The sequence below is a fragment of the Oncorhynchus kisutch genome, linkage group LG14, assembly GCF_002021735.2.
Source record: "Oncorhynchus kisutch isolate 150728-3 linkage group LG14, Okis_V2, whole genome shotgun sequence".
In the NCBI taxonomy this organism is placed as follows: Eukaryota; Metazoa; Chordata; class Actinopteri; order Salmoniformes; family Salmonidae; genus Oncorhynchus; species Oncorhynchus kisutch.
Window position 1 is genome coordinate 69,880,550 of NC_034187.2, and position 15,988 is coordinate 69,896,537.

At 43.7% G+C, this 15,988-nt stretch overlaps 1 protein-coding gene across 25 annotated transcripts in view; it reads right to left on the minus strand.

Moving 5' to 3' along the window:
• Positions 1-15,988, minus strand: part of ptk2aa (protein tyrosine kinase 2aa) — a 163,712-nt gene that overhangs the window by 61,836 nt on the left and 85,888 nt on the right. For all 25 annotated transcript variants that reach the window (XM_031788848.1, XM_031788847.1, XM_031788842.1 and 22 more), the window contains one exon: positions 8,618-8,850. In XM_031788848.1, the coding sequence (XP_031644708.1) occupies positions 8,618-8,818 (201 nt within the window). In that variant the 5' untranslated portion in view covers positions 8,819-8,850. The remainder of the gene's footprint in view (positions 1-8,617; positions 8,851-15,988) is intronic.

A 15,988-nucleotide genomic window follows, 5' to 3' on the forward strand; every position in this document is an offset into this window, starting at 1 on the left:
TTTATTCTGGGATGGAACCAGGACGCGGATGTGGATCCAAAACACAACGTACCTCATCCAGCCCTAAAAATCAATACAGGCATCTGCTGACTGCACTGAGACCACGCATAGGGCTCTGGTCAAAAGTAGTGCACTGTATAGGGAATAGGGTGCCATTTGGGATGCAGCCCATGTATCATGTCTTAATGGTTTCCTTTCTCCAGAAAATAGGAGATCTAGGAGTCAGGATGTTGTGTGCCAAGAATCAATTCACAACTTCACACCACTATAACTGAGTGTCAGTGTCAGTGAGGGCAGGGATAATGTAGCAAAATGTCTTTCTGCAGACCGGTGTTTGCTTAGCCTGGTTTCAGATCAGTTTGTGCTGTTTTGCCAACCCTTATGGGATGCATGACAATGACCAGAGACCAAGCTAGTTGCTTGATAGCCTCTCTCAGTTCATCTACCTGAGGAGAAACAATGCTATTCCAATAATTCACACATGCCTTTAAATGTGTCCTTTGTGAAGGCTTTTCTGTAATTAGCCAACTTTGAGGCTTCAGGTACGGCTTTTGTGAGACCTAGGCTAACTGCCGCTGAAGATCACAGAGCTAAGGCACAGCAACATCAGTAAAAGGTGCAATATGCAGAAATCATTCTGCCATTTCCTGGTTTAAAACATTCTGATAGTTCGCCTAATTTTAGTTTATGTGACAAAATAAGCAATGTATAGTGTAGAGAATCATGGTACCATCTAAACCACTGTGAAATCTCTTTTCAATAACCAAAAATATAGTATTTTCAGCTGTTTGAGTAAGACGCTAAAACAAAACTTAAGAACGAGAAGCATAGAATAGCGCACATAGAACATATATACCGCTTCTTAGACTTGTTTTCAATAAGATTGACAGATCTATAACTCACATTTCTATATGATTTTCGTCAAGGGCCCAAAAAGTCACATATTGCAGCTTTAAAAGAGAATCCGCAATCTGACGGAGCCACACAGACCTCTCTCTCAGTGAAGGGAATTGGAGTGTAGTTAGACAGTTGAAGGGTAACCACAGAACAAGCACACTACGGTATTCCAATTTCAAAAACAATGAGGAATTGTGCTCTGAACTTTCAGTAACATATAGCAATTGATAAAGCAACAACTACACTGCTGAATCACTGCTCTGACGTGCAACACCAGTCTGTACAGCAGCAGCTATACACTGGGCTCTAACAGCCAAAAGACTGCATCCAGTCAATTACTCATGCTCCTTCAGCGCAGCAGAGAAACAGAGTGACAGTCGATCAGTCTGTGTGTTTGTAGGAGATTCAGGAAAACACAGCCAGTCTCTATCAGCTCTTCATGACTGCATGACAGATATTTAAAAAAAAAAGTCTGTACACTGATTGGCTCTAGCTCTGATGCAGGGTCAGATGCTGTTCCACCCCTCTAATGGTTAAGGTTAGGATGGGGTGTGAGACAATCTGTTCCCAGACCTGTGATTAGTGTCAACGTCTACTTCGTGTGTGTGTGTTGTCACAATACCAGAATTTTGACTATGATACTGATACCAGATTTAGCATCCCAATACTCAATACCAAAATGATACCACAAAAAAAAGAGAAGGCTCATTAGCCAAAGTCACAGAATGTCACATGATCCAAATCAAATCAAAGTTTATTTGTCACGTGCGCCGAATACAACAGGTGTAAACCTTACAGTGAAATGCTTACTTACAGGCTCTAACCAATGGTGCGAGAAAAAAAAGTGTGTGTATGTGTAGGTAAGTAAAGAAATAAAACAACAGTAAAAAGACATTTGAAAAAAGAGTAGCAAGGCTATATTCAGATACCTGTTTGTCAGGCTTATTGAGGTAGTATGTACATGTAGGTAAAAGTGACTATGCACATATGATGAACAGAGAGTAGCAGAAGCGTAAAAAGAGGGGTTGGCGGGTGGTGCGACACAATGCAGATAGCCCGGTTAGCTAATGTGCGGGAGCACTGGTTGTTCGGGCCAATTTAGGTAGTATGCACATGAATGTATAGTTAAAGTGACTATGCATATAAGATAAACAGAGAGTAGCAGCAGCGTAAAAGAGGGGTTGGGGGGGGAACACAATGCAAATAGTCCGGGTAGCCATTTGGTTACTTGTTCAGGAGTCTTATGGCTTGGGGGTAAAAACTGTTGAGAAGCCTTTTGTCCTAGACTTGGCACTCCGGTACTGCATGCCATGCGGTAGTAGAGAGAACAGTCTATGACTGGAGTGGCTGGGGTCTTTGACCATTTTTAGGGCCTTCCTCTGACACCGCCTGGTGTAGAGGTCCAGTAATGTACTGGGCCGTACGCACTACCCTCTGAAGTGCCTTGCGGTCGGAGGCCGAGCAATTGCCGTACCAGGCAGTGATGCAACTGGTCAGGATGCTCTCGATGTTGCAGCTGTAGAACCTTTTGAGGATCTCAGGACCCATGCCAAATCTTTTTAGTTACCTGAGGGGGAATAGGCTTTGTCGTGCCCTCTTCACGACTGTCTTGGTGTGTTTGGACTATTCTAGTTTTTTGTTGATGTGGACACCAAGGAATGTGAAACTCTCAACCTGCTCCACTACAGGCCCATCGATGAGAATGGGGACTTGCTCGGTGCTCCTTTTCCTGTAGTCCACAATCATCTCCTTAGTCTTGGTTACGTTGAGGGATAGGTTGTTAATCTGGCACCACCCGGCCAGGTCTCTGACCTCCTCCCTATAGGCTGTCTCGTCGTTGTCAGTGATCAGGCCTACCACTGTTGTGTCGTCAGCAAACTTAATGATGGTGTTGGAGTCGTGCCTGGCCATGCTGTCGTGGGTGAACAGGGAGTACAGGAGGGGACTGAGCACGCACCCCTGGGGAGCTCCAGTGTTGAGGATCAGCGTGGCAGATGTGTTGCTACCTACCCGCACTACCTGGGGGCGGCGTGTCAGGAAGTCCAGGATCCAGTTGCAGAGGGAGGTGTTTAGTCCCAGGATCCTTAGCTTGGTGATGAGCTTTGTGGGTATTATGGTGTTGAACGCTGAGCTGTAGTCAATGAACAGCATTCTCACATAGGTGTTCCTATTGTCCTGGTGGGAAAGGGCAGTGTGGAGTGCAATAGAGATTGCATCATCTGTGGATCTGTTTAGGCGGTATGCAAATTGGAGTGGGTCTAGGGTTTCTGGGATAATGGTGTTGATGTGAGCCATTACCAGCCTTTCAAAGCACTTCATGGCTACGGACGTGAGTGCTACGGGTCTGTAGTCATTTAGGCAGGTTGCCTTTGTGTTCTTGGGCACAGGGACTATGGTGGTCTGCTTGAAGCATGTTGGTATTACAGACTCAATCAGGGACATGTTGAAAATATCAGTGAAGACACCTGCCAGTTGGTCAGCACATGCCCGGAGCACACGTCCAGGTAATCCGTCTGGCCCCTCAGCTTTGTGTATGTTGATCTGTTTAAAGGTCTTACTCACGTCGGCTATGGAGAGCGTGATCACATAGTCGTCCGGAACAGTTGATACTCTCATGCATTCCTCAGTTTTGCTTGCCTCGAAGCGAGCATAGAAGTGATTTAGCTCATCTGGTAGGCTCGTGTCACTGGGCAGCTCGTGGCTGTGCTTCCCTTTGTAGTCTGTAATAGTTTGCAAGCCCTGCCACATCCGACAGGCATCGGAGCCGGTGTAGTATGATTCAATCTTAGCCCTGTATTGACACTTTGCCTGTCTGATGGTTCGCCGCAGGGCATAGCAGGATTTCTTGTAAGCTTCCCGGTCAGAGTCCCGCACCTTGAAAGCAGTAGCTCTACCATTTAGCTCAGTGCGAATGTTGCCTGTAATCCATGGCTTCTGGTTGGGGTATGTACGTACAGTCACTGTGGGGACGACGTCCTCAATGCACTTATTGATAAAGCCAGTGACTTATGTGGTGTATTCCTCAATGTCATCGGAAGAATCCCGGAACATGTTCCAGTCTGTGTTAGCAAAGCAGTCCTGTAGTTTGGCATCTGCTTCATCTGACAATTTTTTTATAGACCGAGTCACTGGTGCTTCTTGCTTTAATATTTGCTCGTAAGCAGGAATCAGGAGGATAGAGTTGTGGTCTGATTTACCAAATGGAGGGCGAGGGAGAGCTTTGTACGTGTCTCTGTGTGTGGAGTATAGGTGATCTAGAATTTATTTCCCTTTGGTTGCACATGTTGATAGAGATTTGGTAGATCTGATTTAAGTTTCCCTGCATTAAAGTCTCAGGCCACTAGGAGCGCCGCCTCTGGGTGAGCGGTTTCCTGTTTGCTTATTTCCTTATACAGCTGACTGAGTGTGGTCTTAGTGCCAGCATCTGTCTGTTGTGATAAATAAACAGCCACGAAAAGTATAGCTGAGAACTCTCTAGGCAAGTAGTGTGGCCTGCAGTTTATCACAATATACTCTACTTCAGGCGAGCAAAATCTAGAGACTTCCTTAGATTTCGTAGACCAGCTGTTGTTTACAAATATGCACAGACCACCCCCCCCCCCCCCGCCTCATCTTACCCGCTAGCTGAATATCCATGTCGTCATTCAGCCACGATTCCGTTAAGCATAGGATATTACCGTTTTTGATGTCCCGTTGGTAGGATATTCGTGATCTTACCTCGTCTAGTTTATTGTCCAATGATTGCATGTCGGCGAGTAATATTGACGGTAACGGCAGTGACGTTTGAAACGCTATTAGCGTGCACCCCGCTAACTAGCTAGCCATTTCACATTGGTTACACGAGCCTAATCTCGGGAGTTGATAGGCTTGAAGTCATAAACAGCGCAATGCTTGACGCACAGCGAAGAGCTGCTGGCAAAACGCACGAAAGTGCTGTTTGAATGAATGCTTATGAGCCTGCTGCTGCCAACCATCGCTCAGTCAGACTGCTCTATCAAATCATAGACTTAATTATAACATAATAACACACAGAAATACGAGCCTTAGATCATTAATATGGTCGAATCCGGAAACTATCATCTCGAAAACAAGACGTTTATTCTTTCAGTGAAATACGGAACCGTTCCGTATTTTATTTAACGGGTGGCATCCATAAGTCTAAATATTCCTGTTACATTACACAACCTTCAATGTTATGTCATAATTACGTAAAATTCATTCTGGCAAATTAGGAGGCCCAAACTTGCATATACCCTGACTCTGCGTGCAATGAGCGCAAGAGAAGTGACACAATTACACCTGGTTAATATTGCCTGTTAACCTTTCTTTTAGCTAAATATGCAGGGTTAAAAATATATACTTCTGTGTATTGGTTTTAAGAAAGGCCTTGATGTTTATGGTTAGGTACACATTGGAGCAACGATACGCACCGCATCGATTATATGCAACGCAGGACACGCTAGATAAACTAGTAATATCATCAACCATGTGTAGTTAACTAGTGATTATTATTGATTGATTGATTGTTTTTTTTAAGATAAGTTTAATGCTAGCTTACCTTGGCTTAATGCATTCACGTAACAGGCAGGCTCCTCGTGGAGTGCAATGTAATCAGGTGGTTAGAGCGTTGGACTAGTTAACTGTAAGGTTGCAAGATTGAATTCCACGAGCTGAAAAGGTACAAATCTGTCGTTCTGCCCCTGAACAAGGCAGTTCATCGTTCCTAGGCCGTCATTGAAAATAAGAATGTGTTCTTAATTGACTTGCCTAGTTAAATAAAGATTAAATAAAGGTGTAAACATTTTTTTTTTTTTTACATTTAAACATTTAAAAAATTTGCCAAATTGGTGTCCAAAAATACAGATTTCCGATTGTTACGAAAACTTGAAATCGGCCCTAATTAATCGGCCATTCCGATTTAATCGTTCGACCTCTAGTCTCAAGATGGACAAATAGTACTATTGCCACGTTTTTCTAGAGCCGAAGCATGCAGAAGCTTTTATGCCCCGTTTACATCATGACCTATTTCATTAAGCGGTACTTCAACTTCATGTAATCTCATTCCGCTACTGGGCGGAGAGCATAGGATAGGGTTTCACAACGCAAGACAAGATGAAGGAGAGCCTACTCTCATCAGAGATAGGATTTATTTTGGAGATTGCAAAATATCTTTCTACACTGACTTGCCTAGCTAAATAAAGGTTAAAATTAAAATAAATATGACCTTAAATATGACCTTTTCATTCAAGACAGGAGAAATATATAGGTTGAAGATTCCACTGTAGCTAGCGACCTCCACCCAATAATTATCACCAAAATCAAAAGTCACTACCATCACAATAAACTTAAATGGGAGCCAACAGTCATAATATAATTGGCTAAACAGCCAATGTGTATTATTTAACCTTACTATTAAAAGGGTACTTTTAATAATGACCCATTATAGAAAGGGGTCATTGTTTATAATTTGTTAGCTATCCAATAAAGCCAACCTGAAACTCACATAGTTTTATCTTCTTCTGCTAAAACTGTTCTTTGACGGACTCTGTCTGGACTGGAGACGTATGCGGCGTTCATCTTGCAACAGAGCCTTGAACAGCAAGGGGGTGTTGTGATTTCACTACTTTGTGGAAATGCATGACATCCAGCGCTTTATAACGGAGTGCTTATGGGTAATATTATCAGGGCTTACGAGTGATTTAACGATGCATCTATCTACAACGGCCGAAGATGTAACATGCTTTTCCTAAAACACAATGCAGAGAGAAAGGTCGCTTGCACCATGCAGAGAGAAAGGTCGCTTGCACCACGCAGAGAGAAAGGTCGCTTGCACCACAGAGAGAAAGGTCGCTTGCACCACGCAGAGAGAAAGGTCGCTTGCACCACAGAGAGAAAGGTCGCTTGCACCAGGCAGAGACAAAGGTCGCTTGCACCACGCAGAGAGAAAGGTCACTTGCACCACAGAGAGAAAGGTCGCTTGCACCAGGCAGAGACAAAGGTCGCTTGCACCACGCAGAGAGAAAGGTCACTTGCACAACGCAGAGAGAAAGGTCGCTTGCACCACGCAGAGAGAAAGGTCACTTGCACCTAGAAGAGAAAGGTCGCTTGCGCCACGCCACGCAGAGAGAAAGGGCGTGAAGTGCATTGTTGGATCATGTGTCGATACAGGTAGGATCAAAAAGAAAGTGAGCACTGCTCTCAGATCAGCTTTCTCCATTCAAATCTTGCCTTGACATTAGAATTCACAATAATGACGACCAGCTCCTAGAGAGATATTATCGCCTACACCTGCAAATATTGAGCTGGCTTATTCTAACGCTTACCCAATAAAAATGCATTAAATAACTGATTTGGCACATCAGTGTGCACATGTTAGGCTAGACATAGCGAAATAGAATTCAATTGATTGAACATAAAATGCATTTCAATGATTGAAATAGACCTATAGCCTACTGTTTATATTTTAATGCAGTCCTCTCGGTTTTTATTTGAAGAATATTTTTACACGCCGCTTGCTTGTATCAACTGTCATTGGCAACACACTGAGCTGTTCTACGAGTGCTCTGACACACTGAGCTGTTCTACGAGTGCTCTGCCACACTGAGCTGTTCTACAAGTGCTCTGACACACTGAGCTGTTCTCTGAGCAAAATCTAGAGACTTCCTTAGATTTCGTAGACCAGCTGTTGTTTACAAATATGCACAGACCACCCCCCCCCGCCTCATCTTACCCGCTAGCTGAATATCCATGTCAGTGCTCTGACACACTGAGCTGTTCTACGAGTGCTGACACACTGAGCTGTTCTACAAGTGCTCTGACACACTGAGCTGTTCTACAAGTGCTCTGACACACTGAGCTGTTCTACGAGTGCTCTGACACACTGAGCTGTTCTACGAGTGCTCTGACACACTGAGCTGTTCTACAAGTGCTCTGACACACTGAGCTGTTCTACGAGTGCTGACACACTGAGCTGTTCTACGAGTGCTCTGACACACTGAGCTGTTCTACGAGTGCTCTGAGTGTCACGACTCCCACCGAAGGTGGCTCCTCTTCCTGTTCGAGCGGCGCTCGGCGGTCGTCGTCACCGGTCTACTAGCTGCCACCGATCCCCTTTTCCTTTTCTGTTGGTTTTGTCTTATTGGTTACACCTGTTTCTTGTTAGGGTTTTGGTTAGGGCTATTTAAGCCGGTTATACCCACCTGCTTTTGTGCGGGCTTGTTTCTCTGTTCATTTTGTGGGTGTGATATTTGCTTATTTTCTCCGGACTGTTTTTGGGCCGGTCATTGTATGCACCTGGTGTTTTGGCGTGACCTTTTCTGTTACCGGAATAAATACGGGTCTCCTAAACCCTCTGCTCTCTGCGCCTGACTCCGCATCCACTACAAGTCGTAACACTGAGGCAGGAGTTGTTCTACGAGTGCTCTGAGGCAGGCGTTAGATTGTGAGTGTTTTCAAGTGCAATGTTAATAAGAATGGTTTTGGGAAACAGGTTCTAATGATGAACTTATCCTTAAGCTGCTTTTGGGAAACCGGGCCCTGATCAATTCTCTCAATCACATGAGACACATTTGACAGAAGTACTGAATGTAACAAAAATTCTAGTACCAAACCGTTTTTTTGTTTTATCAAAAAACTTCCAAAGTTTCGGTATACCGTGCAACACTAGTATGTGTGTGTGTGTGTGAGACCCCTGTTGCCATACATTAGCCCTCTGTCTTACCCTGACATCGGTGGCGTCCCCATGGCGGATGTTGCTGGCCCATGTGCTATGCTCGCTATTGCTCTCGAAGTGATGGAAGACCTTCAGGACCCTGTCAGGGGCCCCGGGAGCCCGCTCCGTGGCCGTGCCCGCACTGAGGCGCGACTTGGCCCCCCCAGCCAGGGCGTGGTTGAGGTTGGGGTCCAGGTAAGCTGTCGCCATACCTTTGCTGTGAGCTAGGTGTCTGTCATATTCTGTTAGTGTGGAGAGAGAGAGAGAGAGAGAGAGAGAGAGAGAGAGAGAGAGAGAGAGAGAGAGAGAGAGAGAGAGAAAACAACCATATCATTAGAATTCCTGCTTTAATCCTATAAGGAGATTGAAACGGCCGACAGTCCTCCCATTATGGCATTGTTGAATTTATTGGGGATGCCCGTTCTACTGATACTAATTATATGGAAACAACACTGGATGACAATGGAGTAGAAACATCACAAATCGTCCCTGTAGTAGAAAACATGGGAAGTCAACACTGTGTCTTGAGAATCTTGATTATAGCAACTTTTTGGAATCTGAAGAACATTCTGAGAGCAGCAACAGGCAGTGGACATATCATACTTCCTCACCGTTCAATGAGCCCATGATAATGATTTCTTCATGAATAAATGATGCGTAGTGGTGAAGATTGTATCAGCAAGTTGGGAGGTGTGAAAAGGGTTCTCATCCATATTGCACAATGCAGCAAGGTGTGACAACATGTAACACATCAGTCTTTCCTTCTTTCACAAATGGAAAAGTGGCAAAGGACTCTAAGGAAAACATTAACAGCTACTTGGCCCACCGCGTCTCACTATAATCTCAATGGTGTATCTGGACTGGTGAATGCATCTGGAAATATATTATACAAAGAGAAATCTGTAGTAGTCAGTCACACATCCAGGCTCCAGATAGAATACAATCTAACAACTAGTGTGGATCTGTTGGGTGGATATACTATAACTAGTGTGGATCTGTTGGGTGAATATACTATAACTAGTGTGGATCTGTTGGGTGGATATACTATAACTAGTGTGGATCTGTTGGGTGAATATACTATAACTAGTGTGGATCTGTTGGGTGAATATACTATAACTAGTGTGGATCTGTTGGGTGGATATACTATAACTAGTGTGGATCTGTTGGGTGAATATACTATAACTAGTGTGGATCTGTTGGGTGGATATACTATAACTAGTGTGGATCTGTTGGGTGAATATACTATAACTAGTGTGGATCTGTTGGGTGGATATACTGTAACTAGTGTGGATCTGTTGGGTGGATATACTATAACTAGTGTGGATCTGTTGGGTGAATATTGTCACATGAAATGACGCTGGAGAGACGAAGCAGGTACGGGGAGTAAAATATTTAATAAATAACGGACATGGAACGAGACCGGAACAGCGTCAGCAAACAGGTAACACAAAACAAGACAATCAATGCAGAAGTGGGGAACAGAGCTGGTGAACTGACAAATATAGGGGAGGTAATAACAGGTGATGAGTGAGTCCAGGTGAATCCAATATCGCTGATGTGCGTGACGAGGGAAGGCAGGCGTGTGTAATGGATGATAGGAGCGGGAGCAGACGTGACAAAAAAACTATAAGTAGTGTGGATCTGTTGGGTGGATATACTATAACTAGTGTGGATCTGTTGGGTGGATATACTATAACTAGTGTGGATCTGTTGGGTGGATATACTATAACTAGTGTGGATCCGTTGGGTGGATATACTATAACTAGTGTGGATCTGTTGGGTGAATATACTATAACTAGTGTGGATCCGTTGGGTGGATATACTATAACTAGTGTGGATCTGTTGGGTGGATATACTATAACTAGTGTGGATCTGTTGGGTGAATATACTATAACTAGTTTGGATCTGTTGGGTGAATATACTATAACTAGTGTGGATCTGTTGGGTGGATATACTATAACTAGTGTGGATCTGTTGGGTGGATATACTATAACTAGTGTGGATCTGTTGGGTGAATATACTATAACTAGTTTGGATCTGTTGGGTGAATATACTATAACTAGTGTGGATCTGTTGGGTGGATATACTATAACTAGTGTGGATCTGTTGGGTGGATATACTATAACTAGTGTGGGTGTCTGTTGGGAGGATATAATATAACTAGTGTGGATCTGTTGGGTGGATATACTATAACTAGTGTGGATCTGTTGGGTGGATATACTATAACTAGTGTGAATCTGTTGGGTGGATATACTATAACTAGTGTGGATCTGTTGGGTGGATATACTATAACTAGTGTGGATCTGTTGGGTGGATATACTATAACTAGTGTGGGTGCCTGTTGGGTGAATATACTATAACTAGTGTGGGTGTCTGTTGGGTGGATATACTATAACTAGTGTGGATCTGTTGGGTGGATATACTATAACTAGTGTGGATCTGTTGGGTGGATATACTATAACTAATGTGGATCTGTTGGGTGGATATACTATTACTAGTGTGGATCTGTTGGGTGGATATACTATAACTAGTGTGGGTGTCTGTTGGGTGAATATACTATAACTAGTGTGGGTGTCTGTTGGGTGGATATACTATAACTAGTGTGGATCTGTTGGGTGGATATACTATAACTAGTGTGGATCTGTTGGGTGGATATACTATAACTAATGTGGATCTGTTGGGTGGATATACTATAACTAGTGTGGATCTGTTGGGTGGATATACTATAACTAATGTGGATCTGTTGGGTGGATATACTATAACTAGTGTGGATCTGTTGGGTGGATATACTATAACTAGTGTGGATCTGTTGGGTGGATATACTATAACTAATGTGGATCTGTTGGGTGGATATACTATAACTAGTGTGGATCTGTTGGGTGGATATACTATAACTAGTGTGGATCTGTTGGGTGGATATACTATAACCAGTGTGGATCTGTTGGGTGGATATACTATAACTAGTGTGGATCTGTTGGGTGGATATACTACATGCATTCATCCAGCTTGTGTCAGCAGCACTGTTCCCTCTATGTGGCTGGAAAAGCCCAAAATAACCTCCCATTGTAGAAGTGAGAGAGTGGTTATATCCCAAACAGCACCCTTTTGCATGTCACACTACTTCTGACTAGGGCCCATAGGGCTCTGGTCAAAAGTAGTGCACTATATAGGGAATAGGGTTCCATTTGGGACGCACACAGTGACTAAGCACTGAAAATGATGGAAAACAGGCTACTTTTTAATGTATTTGGCCTACAATGAAATGCCACAAATATGTGGTTTAGCGTGTGAGCTTTAAAGACATGGTCTGGAGAATTAAAAGACGTGTTCCAAATACACTTAACAACACAACTGTAATGGATACAAGGCTTGGCAGCAGTGCAGTCATTTTGAGAACGGATGGTGGGCACTGCAACACAGCGCCGGGTACAGTATGAACTCAAGGTTATAGCAGGGGCGCCTAAAGTGCACTGCTTTCATTTTTTCATCCAGGTGTACACAGAGCCAATGGCTCTAGTCAACAGCAAGTCACAGACAGACAGTGTGCACTGCAGTGCTGACTGAAACTGCTCTTTGTAATCAGAGAATCTCCCGGTCTAAGCTGGGGTCTGGTCCGTGGCTTCAGGCGGGGGAAAACACACACACATGGCTGGGCTGTCAGATGCCCGGCCAGTATCAAATCAACACACAGGCCAAACTGAGCAGCTCTCTCTCCCCAGGGGCCAGGATGTGTGTGTGTGTACTAGACATCATCTCTACTACAGTCCACTGGTCATCTGGGAGCCCTGGGCCCTGCTGGTCAGTGTGTTCAGTTTCCATGTTATTAACCGACAGATTAGATGCATGTCTACCACCAGTGAACAGGAGGACAGAACACACCCCTGTGGTGAGGCACCACGGGGACAGACCAGTATGGTCACACACATTCAGCTGGAAAGACAGGAGGGTTGTTAGCGGTTAGCGCTGGGGTTCTTGCCAGCAGATGAAATGTTTCAACTGCCACCTTAGTCTTACCATTAGCTGGCCTAAAATAGCAGTTTCTCTCCAGATGGGTCCACCTGCAGTCACACACACACACACACACACACCACAAAACCTCCCTCAGCCGCACTACATCAAAGTTGAGTACTGTTATTGTCAACAGAGTGAACCCATCCAACCACACCCACCCAACAGTGCACCAGGGAAACATCCCATTTCAACAGTGAAATGCATACAGTAGCAGTAACAGACTGTCACGCATCTGATACAGAGTAAAGAGAGACTGTCACCCATCTGATACAGAGTAAAGAGAGACTCTCACCCATCTGATACAGAGTAAAGAGAGACTCTCACCCATCTGATACAGAGTAAAGAGAGACTCTCACCCATCTGATACAGAGTAAAGAGAGACTGTCACCCATCTGATACAGAGTAAATAGAGACTGTCACCCATCTGATACAGAGTAAAGAGAGACTCTCACCCATCTGATACAGAGTAAAGAGAGACTCTCACCCATCTGATACAGAGTAAAGAGAGACTGTCACCCATCTGATACAGAGTAAAGAGAGACCTCACCCATCTGATACAGAGTAAAGAGAGACTCTCCCCCATCTGATACAGAGTAAAGAGAGACTGTCACCCATCTGATACAGAGTAGACTCTCACCCACCTGATACAGAGTAAAGAGAGCAACAACGTCCTTACATGAAGTCAACACACGGCCATGACAACAACAACCTATTTCATTGATCCCATCTAACATTATACAGTTCAATCAAATTTGCTCACGCAAACAAACTGGAAACCTAAGACCAGCACACAAGCAACTGTATCACCTGAGAATCTTTCACTTTCCTGTCCTCCTGTCTTTTTCTTTCTTACCACAATTAATACCCTGTCCAATCCCTACCTCCCATCAGAAAGGGCCAGCAGGCGCATGTCACCCTGGAGTGGTGTGGAGAGAGACATCTATACCCATCTGCGGACATTGGGCAAGTAGAAGAGATTCCCTATGCACACACACTCTCTCACACACACTCCCAGATTACGGCAACTCTCTCCAGAGGCAAAAGAGCCACTGAAGCTCCTGTAATGCTCATGGGCTTTTCCAACCACAGATGAAAACCACACACACACACACGTCCCAGCCTCTCCTCGCTGACGTTGGGTCACATCCTGGTTATAACAATGCTCCCTGCAGCTCAAAGTACCCAGAATGAGTCATCCTGAAATTACGGGGAGCGACTCACCTCATTCCCATATAATTTCCATGTTATCCCAATCCCATTCCCACCTCCAGGTACGAGGGGTAGGGGCTGGATCAAGAGACTTGCTCTTGAGAGGCATCATATGACTGAATGCGGTGAGCATTCTGATTGGCTCTGTGGTGTTGAACGGGGGGCTGTGAGCCTGCTGATTGGTTGGCTGTAGTTGTAAACAAGTTCGGTATGGTTGAGTGGGAGCTATGCCAGACAGAGAGAGGGTTGTAAACAACTATAGGGTGGGGCCTTCCTTCCTCCCTTCACACTGTGACTGCAGGCTGAGTCTGAACTCCCTGTCTATTGTTAACCCTTAAAACCTTCATTAAACCTTCAATTCTGAGTGTTGTGAATATGATGATATGAGACTCCTCATTAAACCACTGGGAAAGTGTTAATCTCGGCAACAATAACTTTACGATAAATATTTGTCAATTACCTATTTTCCCTGACGGAAAACTAATGACGACGTGACGAGTTGCCATGGAAAAACAAATGAGTTTTCATTTTAGTTGACGTAAATGTGACAAGACGAGAATTCCATGTGAAACTAATGGACATTCAATTTGACATGAAGCTCCTTTTCATCTGTTTAATCCAATCATAAGCAAGCATGGCTTTCAGAATATGTAATGCAATCCTCTAATTGGAAGAATTAATGTCTTTCAGTTGTGCAGTCTGATTGAGCTGATCTGCCTGGCTCTCCCACACACCTCCTGGGCAGTCACTTCAGTCACTCTTCAGTCTTTTAAACAGATGCGCAGCCAGCAAGCCAAGACATTTAAATTAGAAACAATAATGTTTACTCTCATGTAGGCCATTTTTGATTTGATTACATCAGAAGCTCTATTTTCCATGGGTGCTGTTATTCATCTGTTTTCTGATTGAAATATTAATGGCATTTACTGAATATAAGGAGTACAGTAATATTTCTGGCATTTTGGAAATCTCAGATTCTCCCCTTTTTAAGGGAATCACAGTTATTTACCCCCATCCTAATGTTATAATGAGAAGAAAAGAGACAAGGTATCCTTTGCAAGCCTCTAGTTCTTTTGACACAATGTTGTACAATCCACATTACATGAACATTTCTAAATTAGCCACATAGTCGATCAATGACTAATTTCAAGAGGATTAAAATCTTCTCTGTAATCTCTCTCTGGGGCAGACACTCCAGTCTGGCTGCAATACAGACCAAACTCAAGCTCTTGTTCTGCCAAGACTATAAATGAATGAAGGTGATGATGCCAATTGCAGTCAATTTGATAGTTTTCATAAATACACCCAGAGATCCTTAAATGAGAAAACCCACTAACTCTTTAGTGACTGGGTATGAGAAAGGTTTTTGATTGCTTTTCAAAATTATTTAAAATGTTTTCCATTGAATAAGGATTTTCCATAACGTGATTTTGATGTGCTATTCTTTCATTAAGTGTAACTCTCATGGCAATCACTTCAGTCACTAAACTAACAGGCATTTCCCTTTAAATAAAATCACACTCAACTCCCCACTATGTTGTGAAATATCATCTAAAAAGGCTCTTTCCACACAGAGACAGAGAGACAGAGAGACAGAGAGAGAGAGAGACAGAGAGACAGAGAGACAGAGAGAGAGAGAGAGAGAGACAGAGAGACAGAGAGACAGAGAGACAGAGAGAGAGAGAGAGAGAGAGAGCCTTCGGAAAGTATTCAGACCCTTTGTCTTTTTCCACATTTTGTTAGGTCACAGCCTTATTCTAAAATTGATTCAATCGTTTTTTTACCCCCTCATCAATCTACACACAATACACCATAATAAAGCAAAAACGGTTTTTTAGACATTTTTGCAAATGTATCAAAAATGAAAAACGGAAATATCACAAGGCCCTTCTCCACTGATTGCTCAGTTTTAGCGGGCGACCAGCCCTAGGAAAAGTTACGGACAATTCCTTTGACCTCATGGCTTGGCTTTTGCTCTGACATGCACTGTCAACTGTGGGACCTTTATATAGACAGGTGTGTGCCTTTTCAAATCATGTCCAAACAATTGAATGGACCAGATGTGGACTCCAATCAAGTTGTAGAAACATCTCAAGGATACTTCAGACGGGCCTGGACATATACTGGCTTTTAACAATGATGGAGGCCACTGTGTTCTTA